General features: G+C 49.6%; 2 protein-coding genes across 2 annotated transcripts in view; one reads left to right on the forward strand and one right to left on the reverse strand.

Moving 5' to 3' along the window:
• The window catches only part of LOC119404739 (hillarin), a 98,743-nt gene extending 85,923 nt beyond the window's left edge, over window positions 1-12,820 (reverse strand). The window contains exon 1 of the mRNA XM_037671406.2: window positions 11,812-12,820. Coding sequence (XP_037527334.1) covers window positions 11,812-12,324 — 513 coding nt within the window. The 5' untranslated portion in view covers window positions 12,325-12,820. The remainder of the gene's footprint in view (window positions 1-11,811) is intronic.
• Window positions 12,821-21,688: 8,868 nt separating this feature from the next.
• LOC119404742 (TBC1 domain family member 2B) overlaps window positions 21,689-22,688 on the forward strand; it is a 177,964-nt gene continuing 176,964 nt past the window's right edge. Inside the window, exon 1 of the mRNA XM_037671410.2 lies at window positions 21,689-22,379. Within this exon, the coding sequence (XP_037527338.1) occupies window positions 22,012-22,379 (368 nt within the window). The 5' untranslated portion in view covers window positions 21,689-22,011. The remainder of the gene's footprint in view (window positions 22,380-22,688) is intronic.

Here is a 22,688-nt window from a genome sequence, read left to right on the forward strand (position 1 = left end):
AATAAGAGGTACGGGCGAGCGTTGACTTACAACTGAGTTTATGAGGACACGATAAGCGCTATTAACAGCGTTAAACCAAAGCGACATGTCGGTATCTACGTTTAAACGATTCATATTACAACTTGCTCTGTTATCTAGTTATATGAACACTGTCGTTTCGTGGGAGTCCAATGTGACGAGGGGAGCCGAGCCCTTTGGCATTCTCGGCCTCATTGCGGATTCTGCGAATGACAGACGCCGGCAGCCACACCGTGTGATGTCAACTGCTAACTCTTTAACCCGAGGGTCTCAAACGCGCAGCCCACGGGCCGCATGCTGCCCGCGGACACATCGCTAGCGGCCCGCAGCGCACGTTACGCCTTCGTCCCGTATTTGTTTCTCAATAAGTTTGTTCACGAGCTACATAGACGTGATCGGTCTCAATGATTCTTTTCTTGAGGCACCACCTGCGGTCCCCATGCTGTAAAGCATAACCGCGGAACAAAAACTCCGTGTATTTCAGAATCGGCGTCCAGATTGCAGTAATTCTGGAGATTGATCGGTATCGATATGTTTCTCGAAACCTTGCATCAAATTACCTTCAGAAGTGCCCCATATATGTCATATTGGAAATGCCTGCTTTCAAATGGCAACGTTAGCTGATATTTGGTTCGAATTCCACCTAACCCCCCCCCCCCCCTCGCTCCAACCTTCTTCCCTGTCCCGGCCCTCGCGGAACTGAATTCGTGACTGCGGCCCTCTACCTGAGGAGAGTTTGAGACCTATGCTCTAACCCCTCCAAGAATGACGAGGTACCTTTCTGACAAAGATAGGCCCACCTATCGAAACGTCGACCAGCCAGTCTGGGGCATCTTATTTCAGTCTAATCTCGTTTGCTCGGTAATTTCGGGTGGTGCGAGCAGTGCGACACAACTTTCTTTTTGCGGGCACGTCGTCGCCGCAGCGTGGAGGAAAAAAAAAAAGCGAGCTCTCTCTCTTTATAGCAGCGGAAACGCGGCTCCACCGAATATGTGGCGGCAAGAGAACTTATCGCGGCAAGAAAAAATTTGTCCCGCATGCGCCGGTCGCGCGTGAGCCCACCGGAACCCGCACGACTCAGTCGCTCGCTGCCGCCTCGTAAAAGCGTACGTCCGTCAGATACACTTTCAGCTTCGTTTGACGACGTTGACGCAGTGCATGTCGGGCGGCCATCAAAAAAAAAAAAAAAAAAAGGGGGGGGGGGCGTATACGCGCCATCTAGACTGCGAGAATCTCGGTCGGACGCGTTGCAACGTCCATCTCAGACCCATGTACAGATACCCCAGGGCGTAGCCACTTATTGCCTTAAAAATAAAGGGGGGGGGGATATCTTGTCGCGCTCCGAGAAAAAAAATAGTACGTGTAACTCTTTCAGTAAGTCCTGACTTGCCACTTATATGGCTCTGCAACACTTTCAGCGTGGTCAGAAACGCTGTCGATCCGATCGGTAGTCGCGGCTGCTGCCGAGAACACACGAGCCAAACATTATAGCGTAACACGCGGCCGGTATTTACAATTATCTCAAAGTCAGCTAAGCTAAATCGTTCCCCTCCTTCTCGACAAATGATGCCGTAAGCCCAATTACTGCACCATAACCCAAAGTCCACGGCCATTGGCTGATTTGATCGCCGTGACCTGCATATTTACAGTGGCCGCCGCGGGATGCCGCCACATGCCCGCTAGCGATCACTCTGAAAGCGCGCCGCGCGTTCGAAGGAAAAAGTGCTCAAGGTCATGACATGCGCTGACGAAGGGACCCATCTTCTTGCCCCCTTGTCACCCCCCTCCCTGCATAGCTTTCGACTATATCATTAGTTGAGAGAGAAAGCACTTGAAGCGTGCGGTAAATCCCTGTAACTCCGCTCGTATACTTGACGGATTCTAAATCTTTTTTTTTTGCGGCAGTCGAGTCGTGAGGCAATAAGCTGTTTTAAAGGGACACTAAAGAGTAAAACGATATTTCTCGCTTAGTAAGTAGTCTCCCCGATACAAAACCACCCGCTTGCTGCGAGAAGACGCTTAATAAGCGAGAAAACGCGCAAAAAGAAAATACAGGTGGCGACGCCCACCTGGAATTCCCGCACCATTTGCCGTGACGTCACATATTTTTTGACGGCGCCTGCTTGGCCTACGTAGTTTCCTAACCGGTTAAATCGAAGTGCATTGTCCTCTGAGAGGGCCAGAGACTTGACATAACGAGTTTGTGGAAATTTCGTAGAGCCAGGGGCGCCAAAATACGTTAAACGCTCTTTGAAACCTTTTACGTCACGAATTACAAAGTTCGGCGCGACATTTAAAAATGAAACTTTGAACTTGGTTTTCCCCTCATAATAATAACTCCTATGGTGGTGAAATAAACTACACAAGAGTTTTCCGAGCACAGTTTATCATCTAAACCAATTCATTGTTTCTCTTTAGTGTCCCTTTAATAAAGCCATTCGACGACTACTTGGAAAATTGCTGCAGGGCCTCTTGAAAAAGACACGTTAACTTTCTTTAGGGTCCCACGACTCTTCGACGAGAGTACCTATATGGTCTGATATTCTCTTCGAAAAAGATATGAACGTGAGGGTCATGGGTTCATGTCCAGGCAACAATGAAATATGGCAACGTGAAGTTACAGGTGAGCTCGATAAAAGATCAGACTGACATATCAGAAACGGCTGATCGTCGACGAGCCCACTATCGAGAGAGCGTCAATTATTGGAAAGCGGAGCATACAAACACGGATGACTGGCGCACCTTCGAGGAATGCAATTCTGCACACTCGCCGGCGCCCGGTTTCTCGACAACGCCGCCCCCGAAACCTGCAACTCGTAACGAGCTTCGCTCGAAAACGTATCGCCCAGCAGGTCGAAGGCATGGCACGGAAGAGCAGAAACAGCTGCGCCTAGAGTGGGACGAAACACCGTGTTTACGCATGCTGGCTCGCACAGCAGTACACGCCGACAGGCGAAGCATCGGGTGTCCCCTTCTCGGCTTCCGCATCTGACAGGCGCGAACAAAAAAAAAGAGGTGCAGCCGCTCCATCCATCCGGCCCCGTCGAAGAAAACAAAAAACCGCGTCCGCGGTGCCGTGTCGGCTTACAAGAAAAGCGGCCAGGCTGCATGCTGCCAGTTGTGCCGTGACGTATATCGGGACGTCCGAACAATGGGGTCCTATATTACGCAGCGAGCGGTTCTTGCGGAGAGGCGGATCAAGGCGAATTAATGCGACCTTTCTGGGAAGGGTAAGCGACCGGATCGTTGACTTCCGAGGGCAACAATTTGTTTGTATTATGTGAATCGCTACACGGACGGGCTATCGATGCAACACCGGCAGTGGCGTGGCCAAGGGGGTGGCACACTGGGTGCGTGCTCCCCCCCCCCTCCTCCCTTCTCGAAATTTCTGCACTGGGACAGAGCACAGTGACACTCAGCCACACTTGCCTAGGCTGCCCTCACTCCGAATTAATACGCACTAAAACTCTAATGTCGATTATGTATCGGCTATCCGCTGTTTTAACGGCCACACTGCATACATAGAAGTTGCAACCAATGATGCTTTGGAATATGATTCTATGCACACGCGAAAGTTGGTTACGCATGGATTTCTTCTAAGAAGCACTTCGTCGGCAGTTGAGGCACGAGTGCAAGAAGGAAGGACACCACGAGGTGTCTGCTTGGTTCCCACTATAGCTATGCAAATCACTTCGCTTTCCGCGGGCTGAGCGCGGGCAAAAGGAAACACACACACACGTGTCACGTAGCTGATTGTCATCGACGCTAACGAGCCCGGAAAAGAACCGTCGTCCATTGGCGCGGGACGCCGTCCCAGCAATAAATAGACTGGCGAGCGCGCAAGTATAGCCGAAGCCTGAGAAGCCATGCAGTACCATTGCGAGGGCGCCAGAGGAGGGTGATTTGCATATTTCACGGTCCCCAGTTTTCCGCGTTCGCCCGACGGACGACCGAGAGGAGTCGGCGCGGTTCGACTGTATACATACGAAGCGGTTAAAAAGAGGCGAGACGTAATAAAACGGTGCCAGAAGCGACGGTCCTGCTCCCGGAACACTTTCGCCGCGAAATGGAAGTGCGTAAACGGGATCGACACGCGCTGGCGTCAAATACTGAGTTTTTTGTAAACTTTCGCTACATTTAACGTTTGTTATATTAATGCAGCCGTACAACGCTACATTCAACGTAGCTAAATCATCAATCGAACGCGTGTATTCCACGTACGTCTCTAATACTCAGGGCCTTTCTAAGAAGAGATACCTGGGCGCCGTCACGTTTACCCTCTAGAGTTTTTTTAATACCCCCCCCCCCCCCAAAGAAAGAAAAGAAGAAAAAAGCACTGCAGCGGAAACCACGGTTGCCTTTTTTTCCTCCAGGCAGCAGTTTAGGAAGGAAGTACTCCTCCTCCCTGATGGACACCATCTGTCAGACAACAAGGCTACTCTCAAACCAGGCGCCGGGCATGGGACTAAATACAGTAAATTCATTATGCATGTTCCGTTCGATGTGAGTACGTGCGGTAGTCGCAACTGGGATTCGAACCCCAACCGGCGCGCGCTCTGACTGAACCGACAGTCATGATCGGCCTCTGTCGTAACAACACGTCATCGAAGCGAGTCATTATAATCCATTACATGAATGAGCAACGTCCAGAAGTGCTCCGGAACCCCTTTACCGTGGATGTATAATGTTCTGTGCCTTTCAGAAGTCACGGCTGCGCAAATTCAACCCCTCCATGCGTTACACGCCCTCTTTGCTTTTCGTAAACATCATTAAGAAGATATGTTAGTCATCGCGCGCGGTATTTAAGATGCGTGCTGCAGCGTCGACAACCTGTAGTCGACTTATCGCGCCAGTGCGACTCTGGTCTCATGTCTTCTTCGAAATGCGAGGCGATGACGACCGTATACGTTATGCCTGTATTTATAGGGACGAACGCTGAAGCGAGTCGAACTGCGTGATTATATCGTGACGAAAGGAAGACGGATCGTCGAGTGCAGAGTTTATAGGAGCCCCATAACTGCAGCAATGGCGAAGCGAATGCGTGGTCTTTCAGTGCCCGCGTAGTGACGTCACCGACTTTAAGGTTGCACCGGTTGCACTTCGCAAACGGCCCCAGGTTACAAAATAGTGAGTTGTTGGGCTAGCTGGCTCGACATCTTGCGAGCGCAAAAGCGGTTCGAAAGAAAGACATTGACATTCTGAACCGCTTTCAGGCTCCCCTTGGCAAGAGGCTCGACAGGGCTCCAGCTCAAGAGGTTTCGGCGAGTATCCACCCAGAGGTCAGACGCGGTAAGCCTGCCCGATCCATTGGCGCATCTAGACATGGTAAAGAAAGCTTCATGAATCTACGGTTGGAATATGAAATAATTCACAAAGTACTTTATGCAGTCGCCTAAGACGACCCGTAGGCGAAAGCCACCTTCTTTCGCTTCTTCTCAATCGAGTGTATTGATCCTTCTTCCCCCCACGAAAGTTTTATGCACGTAACGTGTCTTTGCAGAGCCTCCGATCCATGGAGTGCAGATCCTCACGGTGGTTTTGCGACGCTGCCTCCGAGATCGGCCCACGTTTGACAAAGCGACGATGTCGTGCGAGAACGTCATCGTGCGTTGTCATGTTACGTGACGTCATAAATTTTGGTGATGTGTGATATGATGACGTCATCAAGCTGTAATCTCTGATCACGTGACTTATCGCGTCGTTCGTGTTGATGTCGACGGTCAATTTTGCGTCGATTCGGTGAAGCAGAACTGCGCACGCCGTTGGCTCTCTTTCTTCAGCCGACCGGCATCGGCGACATATGACGGCCGCATTACTAATATAGTAATATTACGCTGGAGACTGCTTTCAGATACAGAGACGGGTGCACCAATATCTATATATATATATATATATATATATACAAGGGCTTCGCAGAAATTTGTCTAGGGGGGTATCTGGGGGGGGGGGGGGTTCCTACGTGACTTGACCGGCAAGGTAGTCATAAAATGTAATAACGTGACGTTGGCTGGCAATCCTGAAGGCTGTTCTCCGGTTATGCGCTTTTGTCTAACGACGTAGCTTATTGCTCTGCATAGAAAGATATTACGAAATTCCAGGGGGGGCAGCCGCCCCCCCGACCCCCCTCGACGCCCATGTATCTATCTTATATATATATAACAATCGACGTGCGGAGACGGCCCCACCTACCGAAAACGTCAGATTAGCATACATACATTCAAAAAGACGTGCGTGTTCGAACAGTAAACTTTCCCCGGTCGAATTTCATACGAACGTTCTAAAAGTATGAGCGCCGAACTGCGATTCGAACACCGCATATTTCTTGTGGCTGAACAAGAGAACTTAAGATAAAATTTTTTTTTTAAAGTCTGAACAGAGGTACATGTATAGTCATGACGCGAAGAATATTTATATCTGACCTTCGTTGCTGCTTGAAACAGCAACCTATTACCATGCACGTACGGAAGAAAATGTGATTTATGAAGAACTAAACGCTATATCGGTAGGAAATTATTTAGTATTTATGTTTTCATTAAATTATGGTTAAAGTAATAATTAGACTTTCTGGCTCACTGTACGTATCTATCGGGAAAGGAACGGGTTACTGACCACGAAGATCGAAACGCGATCGAATGACGATTGCCTATAATTGCTAAACAAGAAAACAATAAAGAAGTCAAAGGTTTTGGTGCAAGTGATAAACAAAGATATCGGGGTATCGAAACCTTCGCAATAAAGTTTGGCCGCCAAGTGAACAACTAATTTTCGGTTATGAAATGATAAAAGGCTCCAGGAACGATTCCAAAAGCGGCGTAGTGTATAAAGGCTGCGACTTGCACAACGCAATTAGTCACTTATTATTAAATTTTGACAACAATCTTATTTTTCACCAACACTTGAACGAGACTGCGGGGGAGTAAAAGCGTAAACGAAAGAGAAAAAAAAAGCAGCGGCATGTGCTGCCCTGCCGTGACTGATATGATGTGAACTTAATTGTTTTAGTGCTTTTTTTTTCGACCGCTACTTACACAAAAGCAAGTGAACATAAAAGAAGCGAGAAATTGCCTGTCAAGTGTATCTTTTGTATTAACTTCGTGAAAAACGTACGCGAAAGGTCGCTGACCGCTGTCCATGTTCAGTATTTACGCGTGTAACTCGGAGTACATAGGTTATCAATGTAATGTAACAAAAAAAAATACGGCCTGCGGGCGTCCGCAGAGCTGTTGTGACGCCACACTAAACCGTCTATTAACACAGCGGATAATGTTATGAAATATATGAAAGGTTAAAAAAAAAGTTCCCGCATTAGGTGGGCAAAGTTTTATCGCAGTTTTATCGCAATTTACCATCTCAACCGATTCACTGTTTTACCTTAGTGTCCCTTTAAAAGCTTAACAGCGCAGCACCGTATCTAAGCAACCATGGTTGGCACATGACGTCATTGATGCCGCCATGTCGTTGTATCCCCATGGCGAGAAGCGATTACGTTCGTATGATCAGTACAATAGCACGCAAGTTCTGCCGTTATTCAGGCACATGAAGTGAATGACGCCATTCGATGACTCGAATAACGTCTATGATGACGTGAATAACGTCATTGTAGGCGACGCGTTGTAGTCATCATCATCAACCCAACACCGCCTATATCGGGGCAAGGGGCACCTCCCACATATATCTAGATGTTGTGGTACCAGTACATTAAGAAGCCTTCGTCTGTGACTTCACGTGAAAGCTATATCGACTGGAATGGCATAAAGAACGTGTCGGAGATGTACGACGAAAGCGGAATATCAATGAGCTTCGTGTTCGATCGGTTGTGACCAAACTAGCTGGAAAAGAAAGCGAGCGCTGCTTTCGTTCCACGTCGCGAGGAGTTGCGTCAGGTGAAAACGGGTTGGGCAACAACCTCGTGGACACAGGCCTCGTAACCCCCCCCCCTCCCCCCCCCCCGCCCCCACCTCCAAAGTCCGAGCGGGCTGGCTGGCCTTCCGTCACCCACGTGACCAGATAGCCGCTCTTTTCTCTCGCTAGCAAACGCTCGTGTGCGGGAGACCACTTCCGGACCGGTGGTGCGCGCGCTGGTCAAGGTCACAGCTCCGAGAGTGCACGCCGGTGCGGCCTACGCAGTCAAACGTCCCAACAACAGACTCACGCAAATGAAAAGAGCACTGCGGCAAAGCCCGCTTGTGAGCCGTCGCGGCAAAACGTAAAAAAATGCGTTATAGCTATAAGCTAAGAAAAGGGGGGGGGGGGTGATTCTGCGGGATTCCGCAGAACTGATTTGCAACAGCTATAAGCTATAGAAGAAGGGGAATCCATCGATAGATCCGTGTTTGTTAGACACTTAACCTTACACGAAGGTAACAGATAATAGAGTTTTAGTAGTGCCGGTTTATTAGACGGTAAGCACGCAAATACCGTACCGTAGTGGTCGGCACTCAGGTTTTTTTTTTTTTTAACTTTTTAGCCACGCGAGTTGCTCACTGCGTGCGGTAACGTGATTAGATGATCAAAGTGGCTAACAGAGGTCTTGCAGACAAAAAGCTACGTGCCGATCAAGGTGCAGTACTTCCGTAATTACGGTAAACCAGCACTGCTGAAGCTGAAGAGATGGGCAGAGCGATCTAATATAATAATTGTTGAGGTATTGCGTCCCAAGACCAACGATATGATTACGAGAGACGCCGTATGTGGAAGGCTACGAAAATTTCGACCACCTGGTGTTCTTTAACGCGCACTTAAATCTAAGCACACGGGCTTCTATAGCTTTTTTGCCTCCATCGGAACGCGGCCGCCGCTGCCGGATTCGATCCCGCGACCTTCGGGTCAGCAGTCGAGCACCGTAACCACTAGACCACCGCGGCGAGTGAAATTCATAAAATTTAAGTTATATTTCAAGTAACCAAACCCTTACGACTTAACTGTTCGAGAGTTTTGAAACAATGCTGTAATCATTCAAATGGCGCTTGCCTTCGGCGACTTGAAAGTGGCCTTATTTCGCACTTAACATTTGTGAAGATACACAAGTTTGTTCTTTATTCTTGATGCTAGTTTTAAAAGTAAGATTTCAATACAGCAGTGTATGCAACATTTACTTATTTGAAAAGTGCGCAGGACACTACACATGCCGACCAAAAAATAAATAAATAATAGAAGCGGCAGAAATGGCAAAGGTAAAACACCAGTCTATCAATGTGCCATCTAGTGCCCTGTCTAAGAAAGAATTGTGCGTCCTTGGTGTAACACGCCACAGTGATAGGTGAAATATTCGGCACGAGTTTTCAGTTTTGAACGTTGCTGATGCCTTTATCTCGTTAGCCGGCTAGTTATCACTTTAGGGTGTCGCGATTTGTGGAAGCGGAGGAGCGCAGACGCGCGGTTATCATTATGAATACGTGTCCGAACAATAAAAAATTTCGTATTAAGTTAGCGCTTGTGTGTGTCGCATTCTTTTCGCCCCTTGTTCCAGAAGTTTTTTTCATCACCCTGTGGCTGTCGTAGCGTCGCTTTTGCAACACTACAATCAGTTTAACTAAGCTAACAGAGAGGCTTATCAAAAGCGGATATCGTCGTGCCACACCATGTTATCGCCGGGGACCGGAGGTGCACGCTCTGCGCACCGCTCGAAATGCCTCCGAAACTGTCGGCTTCACAAACACTTCGAAAATATCCCGGATCTGTTCCGCGTTGGTGGGATAATCATTTCTGAAACGCGGAAGTCAGCCTTCGATAATAAGATAAGCGAACTGAAACCTTCGTGTGCAATAGAGAGGCATATCGGCGCATACAATCTAACGCCTTCTATTACAATTAACTTCCTCTGCGCGCTTCGTCAGTAAAGAGCTATACGCTCCGGCAGCGTTATCACAGCGATCTGCCTGTATATGTGAGCGGTAAAAGATAAAGTCGTTGAATAGAGCAGAGCGAACCGGCAACGTCGAATAGACTGATTCGCACGCCGCGGCGTCAGCGTTGTGTTATCGACGGGATCTCTGGAAGCGAAATATGGAGTATGCAACAAAAAGAAGAAAAGAACACTCATTACAAGATCTACGCCACCGGATTCGATTTCAGGGGGAGGCATCATGGAGCTATAATCTTCACAGTGAAATTTGATTTTTTATGCATGCTTAGAAAGGTGTTGTGATGTGGTCCAATGAAACAGTGTAAGTTGGTGAAATCGTTGAAAATGCAATGAGGGTCACGTCATCCGCACGAAGTGTTTCACTGCATATTATTAATAATAAACGTTGGGGTTTTTACGTCTCAAAACAACAATATAATTATTAGAGACGCCGTGGGGAAGCTTTCCGGAAATTTCAACCACTTGTATTTCTTTAACGCGCACCTAAATCTAAGCACGCGAGACTCTAGCACTTCGCCTCCGTCAAAATGCGCCCAGTATTCGATCCCGCGACCTTCGTGTCAGCAGTCGAGCACCAAATAACTACTAGACCACCGTGGCAGCGCAAAAGGACAGGGACATGGGCTGAGAATTGCGCCTGAGTCGCCTGTCTATAGCCCAAGTCCGTGCCTTTTTGCTCAACTCGGCTTTCATCACTTCTGCAAGAAGCGTTTAACTGCGCGGAGCTGAGGTCGGTATAGCCTGTGTCCCAGTATATCACAGGCAGCGGGGAAATAGCGGGTGCGTAACCGGTTCGATTCGATCGAGATAGCCCGCAGCAAGCGTCTTTGCACTTTCTCCGACTCCGTGAACAGTTTCAGCGCTCGATAACCCGTTCGCTTTGCGAGCAGCTGAAAAGCCTGCTCATACAATGCTGCTTCCTTTGCAGCGTAACCATCTGCACAGCGGCTAGTCGTCGCAGTGCAATCGAAGACATGGCCACCGAGTCCGGAGGTCTATAAGCGCGCACAGTTCAGCCGGTGGCATGGCCTAAGGAAGTCTCACAACGACAGCACCGGCCAAGTGAAAGTTTAGAAGAACGCCACACGTGCTACGAGACGCTCGTCAAGCGATTTAGTAAGTTTTGCGTGCTTGTGAAGACTACATCAACGTTCCTGGACGATGCAGTCTTGCACTTGCACGTCCTAACACCACCAGGTATAAAAACGATGGGGTTCAAGGACTTGTCCCGCGGCAGCCTCAACGAAGTGAGGGTGTGAGAAAACACCGCGTATAAACTTCCTGCGATTTAGTTATGTTTGTAATACCAGTGGAAAACCGCGTCAACGTTGCTGCATCTTTCACTCAGCTGTTCCACGTCACAGTGTGATGACTCTTGTTGTTTGTTTTGAGGAACTGTGCCAGCGATAGATCACGTGTTTCGGAGACATGTCCAATGACAACATCGCCGAAGTGAAAGCGCAAGTCTCTCCACCAGACACTCGTCTAGCAATTTGGTTACGTTTGTGGGAACCACATCAGCGTTAGTTGTTTAACGACACTGGCTCCCGTTCACCTGTTTTAATTCACTATTACACGAGAGACAAAGCGTGAGATTAGAGAACTTGTCCAATCGAAACCACGACGAAGTGAAAGCGCTAGAGAACGAGCACCAGCGAGGAGGCGTTCCGCTCAGCTGTGTCTTGTCACAAAATATGATGCCCCTTATCGGAACCTAACGGTCTGCTTACCAGCGGCAAGCCACAAGGTTCACGGACTTGTCCAATCGAATCCGCGACGAAGTGAAAGCACACGAGAACACCGGCGCGGAAGTATCACAATATGACGCCCCTACTCACAACCGAACAGTCTATACTTGTGAGCGACAAACCATGACGTTCGAGAACTCGTCGAAACCGCGACGCAGAAGACAATGCCTAAAGACTCACCAGATACTCGTCCATGTTGCGCTCGTAAGCGACCTTTCCCCGGTGCACCTTGGTGGCGTTCAGCGCGTGCGTAATGTGCAGCGCGCTGGCGTCGAAGCGGCCGGCCCTGTTCACGGCGTGCTTGTACTCCTGCTCGTGGTGTTGCTGGTGGTTCTTGGTGAGGGCCGACTTGATGCCCAACGCGTCCGCGTCGAACGTGCCCTTGCCGGAGCCTCGTATCTGGTCGTTGACCAGGTTGTTGGTCTTGGGCACACTCAGCGCCGCCTTGATGCCCACCGACATGCCGTCCAGGTGGCCCGGTCCGGTCTTGGGCACGTGGTTCTGACAGTACACCTCCTTGTCCTCCTGACTCTGCTGGTTGTTGAAGTACGTCTTCAGGGTCAGCTTGGTGCCGCACACGAGGCACTTGAAGCAGCCCTGGTGGTAGAAGGTGAAGTCCTTCAGCGGTCCCACCTTGTCCACCTGGTAGACTGTCTGGCCGCAGCGCAGGCAGGTGTTCTCGTACGAATTCATGGTCGTCGTTGTTCACGTTGCACCCACAAACAGCGGCGGCGGTCGCCGGACACTCCCCTCACGGGGCGAGCTTGTCTCACGGCCACACACACGCACACACACTCCCCTTCCGCAGGGGTAGACACCGATGAACTACACCGCCAGTGAACGACCCACGCGGAAATCACTCGTCGACGCGACAACGGCACGAAGGCTTCACCATCGCCGAAGAAGTTTCACGAAACGGTTCGCATCAGCGTTTTTCTTTTTCCCAGAGAGCCGACGACGACGAAGCGCGGCCTAGGCGGCCATATTGCCAAACCTGTTCGCTGTGCCACCGCTCGGGCCGACGCACTGGCGTGTGAGAGCGTGCGCCCGTCGAGTACGGGTCGGGCCGTCGACGCCGCAGTTGCCGCTGCTGCTGCAGGCTACTGCCTTCTCGTCGCTGGCTCCCTCGCCGCAAAGCAGCCGCCGCCTCCTCCGGCTGGGGCCGCTCCGCTGGCTGCTCGCTCTCCGTAGCCGGAATGATTACCACTGACGTCACCGTCCCTTTCTTTCCTTTTTGCGTTATCCTCTCTCCCCCAACGCTCACCTGTACAGCCCTCACCCACTCAAGCTGGTGCGCTGTAAGCAAGGGGCGAGTCCACGCGGAACCATTGCGCGCGAATAAATATAAAAAGTAGTGTGGAACGAAGGGGGATGTTGCTGGCTGCCACGCGCTACGGCAGAGGAAGGCGGTGTAGCCGGCGGCAGGTCGATCGGCCCACAACGGGACGCGGCAGGTATGGGCAACGGTGACGGACATCTGTCACGGAATGTCACGTGAGGCGCGAGAAACCTTGCGAGGACGTCAGGAGTGCTCTTGACTGGGCTGGTTGGCACATCATTAAGACGGGAACACACAGCGCTAGACACGGGACAGCGACAGAACGACAGACTGTCGTTCTATCACTGTCCCGTGTCTACACACGGTTACAACCTAAGAGTCAGCTCCGCGGCCTCCGCCCACAGAGCCGCGGCGTGCCTGCCTTTTACCTGTGAAAGACAGACGTGCTAGCTGGTTTCTGCTCGAACCGTAAGTACTTTTTCTCGGCTAATGTAAATACTACGCATATTCATAGTTAAAGGTTCGTCGTTACTACATGAAAACATTACGTTTGGCTTAAGAGCAATGTCAGAATCCCTGACGAAATTTACCAGGACGTTCAAGTGTTTTACGTAAAACCAGCGACAAAACGTGTGTCTGTAGGGGCAAGTCAACTATTTGAAACGCTCGGGAAGTGCCTGACGTCACGAGAACAAGTAAGCGCTATTCGATGGAGCATTTATGCAAATTCTCTGTGGGAAGGGCAGCGATGGCTGTGGGCGGAGCTGACGTTTTTTATTAGGTTGTACGCGAGTGCAGCGCTGTTTGTTCCGGTCTTATTGTGAAGACATGACGCATGGGGTGTGAGGAGCAAGAAACAGAACCGGACGGGGTGTCCAGTGAGACCGAGTGGTGAGAGCGTGGTCGCAAACGCTGCTCCTGTACAGAGGGAGATGAACGTGGAAAACTGAGCCGCTCGATAATTGGTGAGAACCATTGGAGACCCCAACAGTGCCAAATAAAGGTTTTATTGACTGTAGATGTGTACTTCGTATGTGGTGTTTTCCTTCGAAGTAAGGACAAACTTCTGGTCTAACTTCCTTCGCGTACCTGATGCGGGGAACAACTTCGCGAAGAAAAGAACATACCATGGAGTCTGTGCATGCAGACAGAGAAGTAAGCGAAGACAAGCTCTTGTATTCTTTTGCTCGTGTGCCTCGAGTCCATATGTACGCGCGAACTTTCAACATGAGGTACAGATAGTGCTCCACCGTGTTGCGATGGCCTCAGCCAGAAGTGGTTACACCAAGCCGGACAGTCATCGTAAATACGCTTTCTTCTCTTCCGGTATCGACATGCTAGAGGCACCATTCCTCGCCAGACAGGCACGTAGGCAAGGGGGGGGGGGCGCCCCCCCCCCCTTTCCCCAGAAATTCGTCCAGCCTTTTATATTCCCCGGCAACTTTTTTTTTCTTTTTGCCATGAAAAGACTTTCTTTCGAATATTTAGGCCTTGGGCCCCACCCCGAAAAAAAAAAAAATCCTGGCTACGTGCCTGTCGTCAGATAAACGAAACTGTATCATTGTATAATGACTAGCAGCAAAATCACTTCGGAACTCCCGATCATCATGATCAGCCTGACACGAGTGCGGCAAACCGCCACGCACAAACACGAACCGCTCTCGCGCTCACACCCCACTGTTCGCAGCACGTGTTGCGTTTATACGAATTCATAGTCGCCGTAAATCTAAAAATGTGATTACAAATGTTTCACGGCGTTTTCCTTACCATTCCGTGATTAGACACTCTGGCCGGTAAGCTTTCCGTTGCTTTAAAGAAAACAGGTACCATAAAAATTGGTTGACACACTCTCGCTCGCTGTTTCGTCATAATATCGGAACTGCGATATTCCTTCCCTATAACGCGGAATAGCCTATGTGTTCGACGTCCTTACCAGTTGCTCACTCAGTCAACCATTACAAGGACTTTGAAAGAGGAACATTAGACCAGTTTAGGTCAGTCAAGTGCCTTCTTAAGACTCTGGTTCCACGTACTCCGATTGCCGGCCGAGAAATATCAAGATCAGAGCTTTTCTTTTCCGACTTTCGCGCACGAAGGTGTGTAGCAACGACACGTCATGGTGATGTCACGGTGCTGACAGTATCTTCACTACTGTGACTTCACGAACGTCAGAGTAGTATCGCGCATTTCATCCATTCCGTTTCTGCGTGGTCAAGAAAGGAAGGAAACGGAAAGGGGGCAGAAGGCAGGAACGGTTAACCAGAAAAGCTTTCGGTTGGCTACCCTACAAGGGAGATTGGGGGAGGGGAATAGAAAACGGAGAGAGAGAAAAAAAAGGGGGGCACAAAATTCACTGCAGCGTGCGGTATTGCACCACAATTCAGAGGCGTACGCACAAGCCCGTCGTCCTCAAAAATCACACCAACTCCCGCTAAAGGGGACCATGAGGCGATGCGAAGCAGCGTTTCGGCATGTCGAGCCCGCGTTTCAGAGGGGGGGAGATGGGGAGTGGAGAGGGAAAGCGAAGAGGGGGAGTGGAGAGGGGAAAAGGGGGAGTGGAGAGGGGAAGTGGTGAGTGGGAAAGGGAGAGGAGGTGTGGGAGAGGGTTTGCGCATGCGCAGTATGGGTGGTCACGCCGCACACCACCACCACCACCGGATTGAACCAATTGAACTCCGCCATAAGATGCTTCGCATCTAAAAGCGCAAGAGTGCTTTCACTGCCTTGTGAGCCGGCGAGGGATGGGAACTGTGTTTTATAGTAGCAACTGCACGGAAAGTGGCCGATCGTCCAGTCGTCGCAATGTAGTTCTAGAGGCTCACATATAGGTGCGAGAAAAACTCCTCGCACGATGCGCGCTTTAGTTATCGATAAACTGTCAGCCAGTGTCGATGACGCACTGTCGAAATCGGTGACGCTGCGAGGCGCGCCGTGCGGTGTGGAAAGTTCAAGATGCCGTCGCCACCACCCTTTAATTCTTACGTTGTTTCTGGCTCGTAAATTCCGCATGCTTTCCGCGCTCGACATTCCCGCATGCAGCTAACTTCCCAGCATTGGGAGTAGCGAGGAGGAGGGAGGGTTCAACCAAGCCCCTCCTCGCTACTCCCAATGTAGAAGGGGAGAGGGGTTAACCCTCCTATCCCGAAATTTTCCTATTTTGCATGTATATATAACATGCACACAAACACACGCACGAACGTACGTAGAGGCTGGTTACACCCCCCTCCGCTCAATTTATGGGTATACGCCCTGGTTTCTAGCAAAAGCATTGTACGCAATGCAGTTTATCGCAGTTTTTAGATGCGAAGTATCTTAAGGCGGAGCTCAATCCGGTGGTGGTGGTGGTGGTGGTGGTGGTAGTGTGCGTTCTGACCACCCTTACTGCGCATGCGCATACCCTCTCCACACACCTCCTCTCCCCTCTCCACGCCTCTCCACTTTCCCTCTCGCCTTCCCCTCGCCACTTTCCCTCTCCCCTCCCCCTTTCCACTCTTCCTCTGAACGCGGGCTAGACATGCCGAAATTCTCCCCTGCTCAACACCGCGATGAGCTCGAGCGCATGCGCGTCCCCTCCCCTTCTCTCTCCTCTCCTACGCTGCCCCCCTCTCGCCCGCCTGTAGGCCGCGTTCCCCGCTCGCCCTGTGAGAATTAACGGCCAGGCTAGATGGAAGATACGACGCGCGTAGCGTCCCTCTTCGCGTTCCACGACGCGAGGTCGGTAGCATGCCCAACGAACGCCAACGGAACGCGATCGTGCAAGTGCTCCGGCTTCGCATCGCCTCATGGTCCCCTTTAGCGGGAGATGGTGTAATTTTTTTTTAATATCGTATCGTCTTATAATTCTGGAAAGATGGCAAATGAGTCATTTGTATGTAATGTGAAACAATTAGTTACGGACGTTGAGCGTTAGTTATCAGACATCGTTTCTAGGTAAGCCTAATTTTAATCCTATAATTATCAAGCAACCTGCTTTATTATTATCATCATCAAGTGTTACAAGGCGCAAATTCGGCCATGTAGCATTTATATTATTTTGCGATCAGAAGCGACCTTAGGAACCTTAGCTCATGTGCCTCAATTGAGTGGCAACAAAGAGACCCGAAAACGGTGTAAACAAAATGCGCAATCGGGAAACGTATAGGCCTGCAAGTCGGATGCGTTTCATGAAGCAACAAGGATTAGTGCCAAACAAAGTTACAGGCCAGATTAGGAAAGCGCTTGATCGACTATCATAGCGAATTCAGTGCGCGCATATTGCAACTGAAGTAAAACATGCAAGTTGAAATCAACGTTTCGCTGAAAAATTCATCGCTGCATGCAAGCGATATCTGTTTTCATCATTGTCATAATCGTCGTCAGCCTATCAACCGACCGAGCTGCGCGCGCTGTTTTCGTTTTAGGGCTACAAATTTCTTAATTTTGCCTGTCGCCAGTGCCACAGGGCTATGGTTCCATAGGCATAGCCAGACTGGCATACAAACCCTTCCCCTAGTCCAGGACCGTACCCAGGAATTTTTTTTCGGGAGGTGTTTGTGTGTGGAACGCGTAACTTTGTCAATTGGCACTCGCTGTGAAGGCGTGCAAATGTTTTAGTGTTACCCGAAAAGTTAAAGCATGAAAACATTTCGGGGGGGGGGGGGGGGGGGGCGTCAGAACCACCTCACCCCCCCCCCTTTGTTACGGCCCTGCCCTAGTCACCTAAGACGGGGGGGGGGGGGGGGGGGGCTCAAAGTCTGCCCCATACATTGACTTAGTAGAAAGGGGGCGCTGCGATGAATCCCCCCCCCCCCCCGATGAAGAACCCTGCGTAAGCCAATGAGCCCAGCTCATCGCTCTGCTAAACGAACACACATAAAGGCTGGTTGAACACTCCCCACCCCCGAAAAAATTCCTGGCTACGCCCCTGCTGTAATCGTATAACTATAAGGCGGGACGACCGAGAAAAAAAAACTAAGCTTCCCACATGCTGCCTCTACGGGCATTACGGAGTTGTGAAATCGTGTGGCGCATGGTTCGTGAGGTTTGCGAAACGCGAACCGAGACACAAGGCTCGCCGTAAAGCTGTTATCTTTACGAGGAAACCTGTGCCTCGGAACCAACTCCGGCTTCGGCGTAAAAAATACACGTGCGAAACGCGGGGACGCTTTCCGTTACACGATCGCGCAGCTGATACGCAAATAAAATCGGTTGCATTCGAGAAGGAATGCCGAATGCCACCGACGCTGTAGGACACGAAAATTTTGGTTGGGGCCTCGAATTTATTGCAAGATTCACCGTTGTCGCTTCGTTATTTGTCTGAGCCTGTCTGACGAAGGTGTATCTTTGGTATCCTTTGAAGAGAATGTCATCTGAAGTGTTCTGTAACCTGTTCAGACTGCCTTGTCATTGTTTGTTGTCTTTTTTTTCCCCCCAAATGTACGTTTCTTATGTTTATGTACCGCTCCGCTGTGGTCTGAGTTAAACCGCAGTATTTATAAATAAATAAATAAATAAATAAATAAATAAATAAATAAATAAATAAATAAATAAATCGATCGAGATCTAACATTATGCCTCAAACCTGAGTCATAATCAGAATCATTTTATTTCAACATCAGATTTCGACAAATACAGATGTTGAGGGCCGTGAGCTAAAAGCCACAAAACGGCTTGACGAGGCCCACGGTCTCTTGAACCTGCACCCCCCCCCCCCCTATTTTTTCCCAAACTTCCCGATTTTCAATACGTTTTTGCAAGATAAATAACATCCTGCATAAAAAAAAACTCCTATTAGCAATGAGTCCAGCTCTCACGCACCTAATACATCCAGATTTATGCACGACATGCAAGTGCAGACATTGCGATTCTAGAGCCACCCTAGAATGGAATTGACTGGCGCAAATGCTCGGACAGGGACGAAGAACACGGGATGAAGACAAGCGCACAAGGAGGCGCTTGTCCGCGTCCTATGTTCTTCGTCTCTATCCGAGCGTTTGCGCCAGTCAATTCAACTTCAGCCATGTATACCAACTAGCCCGACAGCAAACGCTACTAAGCCACCCTATAGCACATCCTATGGGAATGTCCAGGTATAATACACATTAACAAGTGATGCAGCCTCGAACAGCGACGGCCTCCACGCGCGCTGGGCGTCTGCGTTGCACGATCTCGGACCTGGAGCGTCAACTCTGGGCCGTCCAGCCAGCCGACGGAAGCCGCCATGGGCCGAGCCCAGGCCCATCCCACCAATTCGCAGGGCACAATAAAGTTCTTTGATCTGATCTGACAGTTGCCAGGTTTCATCTTTTACGTCGCAGTAAATAACACACATCGTTAAAACTGGAGTGACTGCTAAGAAAAAACGTCGACTCCCTTCCTCAGGGAGGGGAGTGGAGGGCATCAAGCAGAGGCAGCCTTTTCTTTCACTGCCGTTATATGACCGGCAAAATTAGTCGGTAGTATGTAACGTGCAAAGTTGGCGTGCAAAGATATGCATGATACTCATGGGCGTCCGGACGCCCATGAGTATCAGCGTAGCGAAACGGCGCTGTCACCGTGCTACCGAGGCTGTATAGAACCATCCTCATCTGCTATGTTTAATCACACTATAGGAACACACACAGACACACAAATAATAAGAATAAAAGAAAAGCGCTAACGTAGCAATCGGCAACTGCAGCATTCCTGCGTGTTTGTACCAACCCACACAACGCGCAATCGATATACGAACGCAGCGGATGCGTCCTCGTGCCTATTGAAGCGTTCGGCGCACGATTTCCAAATCGAAGTCGCGCCGTATTCCTCATTGTTCTTCGGCGTGTTTCAGCTGCTAGAGCCAATTGCCTCATCACGCCGGTATAGCCTTGACAGCCGGCAGGCTTCCGCCGCTACTTGTGGTGCGCCCGCATTAAATGCGGTATGGCTGTGTATGGAGTGCGTGCATACTGAGTTCCATGCAGTCCTCACGCTTATTAGATGCGGCCGCGTGCTCGACGAAAGCGCGCACTTCCGCGTACAGCTCCGCTAATGGCACCGCTAAACCACTGCCGCTACATGTTGTTTTTCTTTTTTCTTTTGTCAATCGATAAAAGGCTAATGACGACCCATAGCCGCCAGTGTACAGAGGCGAAATCGGAAAATTGATTGCAATGTTTTAAATTGACAGACACGTACTAAAGAGGAAGATGGAGACGTAGATCCCAAAATCTTGGCTCACACCCACCTTGCAGGATTGGCCAAGAATCGGGCAGCAAAGATAAAATATTTTTTATCAGATTTATTATTTGACAGTAACAAAAACGGGGGTTGATTCATTATTAGCGAATAATAATTAATTTAAGAATACATAAAAAAATATAATGGAGCCTGTTTTGCTTGATTATGAAGTTTTGGATCCGTGGTTATAGTGTAAACCTCGTTGACTGTGCTATGAAATCTTGAACGGCCTCGCATACTTTCCCATCGCTGTGCGCAAGGGTCGGTGCACCTTGGGATAGTAAATGAAGGTGTTAGATCTAATCCAATGATGCGTAACGGTGTTTCTAGAGATAGCTTTCTCAATGCGGAAAACTTTCGACAAGAGATCAGAAAGTGTTCTATTGTTTCATTTTCCCTACAATAAGAACAAAGAGGGGAGGGTAGCAGACCAGCTCTGTATAAATAAAAATTCAGCGATGGTAAACGACAGCGTAGACTTCTACTATGACACGATGTATACTTTTCTAGCGCGTCGATAGGTGACCAAATCGTGGGAGCGTCTCGCGGCCGAAATATTTGCAAACGTAGCAGTACATCTTTTCGTGCTGGCATTTCTAAGTTGACACACACACACACACACACACACACACACACACACACACACACACACACACACACACACACACACACACACACACACACACACACACACACACACACACACACACACACACACACACACACACACACACACACACACTTCATTAACCTTATAGTTCGATCACGCGCAATCCCACCATAAGGTCATTTATTGCTAATGCGTGTCACCACCCCATTCCCCTCTCCTTGTTTTGCCGAATCGTTCAATAAAGTTGTTCAGCTCACTCACTTACTTAAACTTAAGTGTAAGGAGAGGAACTCCAGGTGGTATGACATAACAAAGTCCTCCCTGCGGAGTGCCTCACAATGAAATCATGCTTTTAGCACGTAAAATCACAGAAGTCAATTTAACAGGCACATCACACGCGAAGGGCGCCGACGAACGCGCGCTCAGACACAAATTAAACATATTCATCACTCAAACTACTTACTCTAAATAGTTTTCCTCATGCGGGGGAGAGAAAAGCTTGACATAACGAACGCTTTAATTCAGAATTGCGAGCATGAGAGAAGGTGCTGCCATGTTTGCGGATATTTCGGCCGCAAGACGCTTCAAACCAGAACCAAAATTTGAACAGTTTCGGTTTCGTATAGTCTATTGACAGTTTCGCAACAGTTTCGGTTTCGAAAGAGCAAGCAAGAAAAGTTTTTGATATTTGGGAAATACATGACCAAGATTATCGCAATAAGTGAAATATTTAGCATATGTATGATAATATAAAACATGATTTCCTAAGAGACCTGCAAAGTAAGCGAAAACTACTGCTGCTGTCCGGCACCAATGGTACTCTTGCAGATAGAAAACTTCCTGCAAACAAGTAATAAATAGCACTTTGACCAATTTTATAATTATAAAGAAGCTTCAATGGTCACAATAACAAAAAATTAAGAGATGAAACGTTGAGTACGAAACTGAGCAACTATTGGTGTCGATCTATTGGCTTGTTCAACTGGATGCACGTGGGCGTGTGCATCGCAGCTGTAAACATGAAAGTGATCGTGGGGATCTTGACACGGTAAACGCGGTCCGAGATCCCTTCGGGCGCAATATAATGTGTCGCGGCTCGCTCGAAACAACGGCACCCAAGGACGAAACGATTCCCGGAGCCGAGCGTCTAGCATCGTGACCCCGCGCGGTCTCGATCGCGTCTTGTTTGCCGACGTCGACGTTGCTTGAACGGTCAGCGTCGCTGGCTTCCTACTGTCCGTCTCCGATTACTCCCCCAACTGCACGGCTCGCTGTCGCGCAGTGGAATGCGCCCGAAATGGCCAGCGACAAAGGTGACTGCAGCGGTGGAGACGGTACTGACAACAACGTGATCGCGCTCTCCAACGAAGACGACAGCGCGGCTGCCGGTGGCGAGTTGTTGCAGCCTAGCGTGCCCACGTCCGCGCCGGCGTCACGGTCCGCGGCGCCCAGCGTTCAGCTGTGCGGCTTCCTGAACAAGCTGAGCAGCACGAGCCTGGTGAAAGTCTACAAACGCCGCTGGTTTGAATTCGTCGAGAGCAACTGCAAGCTCTACTACTACCGCGATCCCGACGACGCGAACCCCATAGGCGAGATCGACATCAAGTCGGCCAGTTTCTACCTCGACGTGACGAACTGGGAGAAGCCGGGAGTCTTTGTGATCCGGTGAGTTTTCCAAAGCGACGTCAATCTCTACACATGCGTGCGGACTACTCGCTAGTTGCACTTGCGGCATTGGGTAAGCTTTTGTCGTGTTTGACAGGGAGTACTGCAAACCCACGCCGCATTAACCTACTTCAGGTCCTGATCGTTTCGTCTCGCCCACCTGCTTGCGTGCCCAGATGTCAGTGCGACGTGTCTGTGATTGACACTTTCGTGTTTGAACGCGAAGTTGACTGCCTGCTGTTTGATTGCCCCGAAGATCGCAATACCGTTTACTCCTGCAGGGAAGCTCGCCAAGTGTCAAGTAGAAAT

Source organism: Rhipicephalus sanguineus, chromosome 9, assembly GCF_013339695.2.
Source record: "Rhipicephalus sanguineus isolate Rsan-2018 chromosome 9, BIME_Rsan_1.4, whole genome shotgun sequence".
NCBI lineage: Eukaryota > Metazoa > Arthropoda > Arachnida > Ixodida > Ixodidae > Rhipicephalus > Rhipicephalus sanguineus.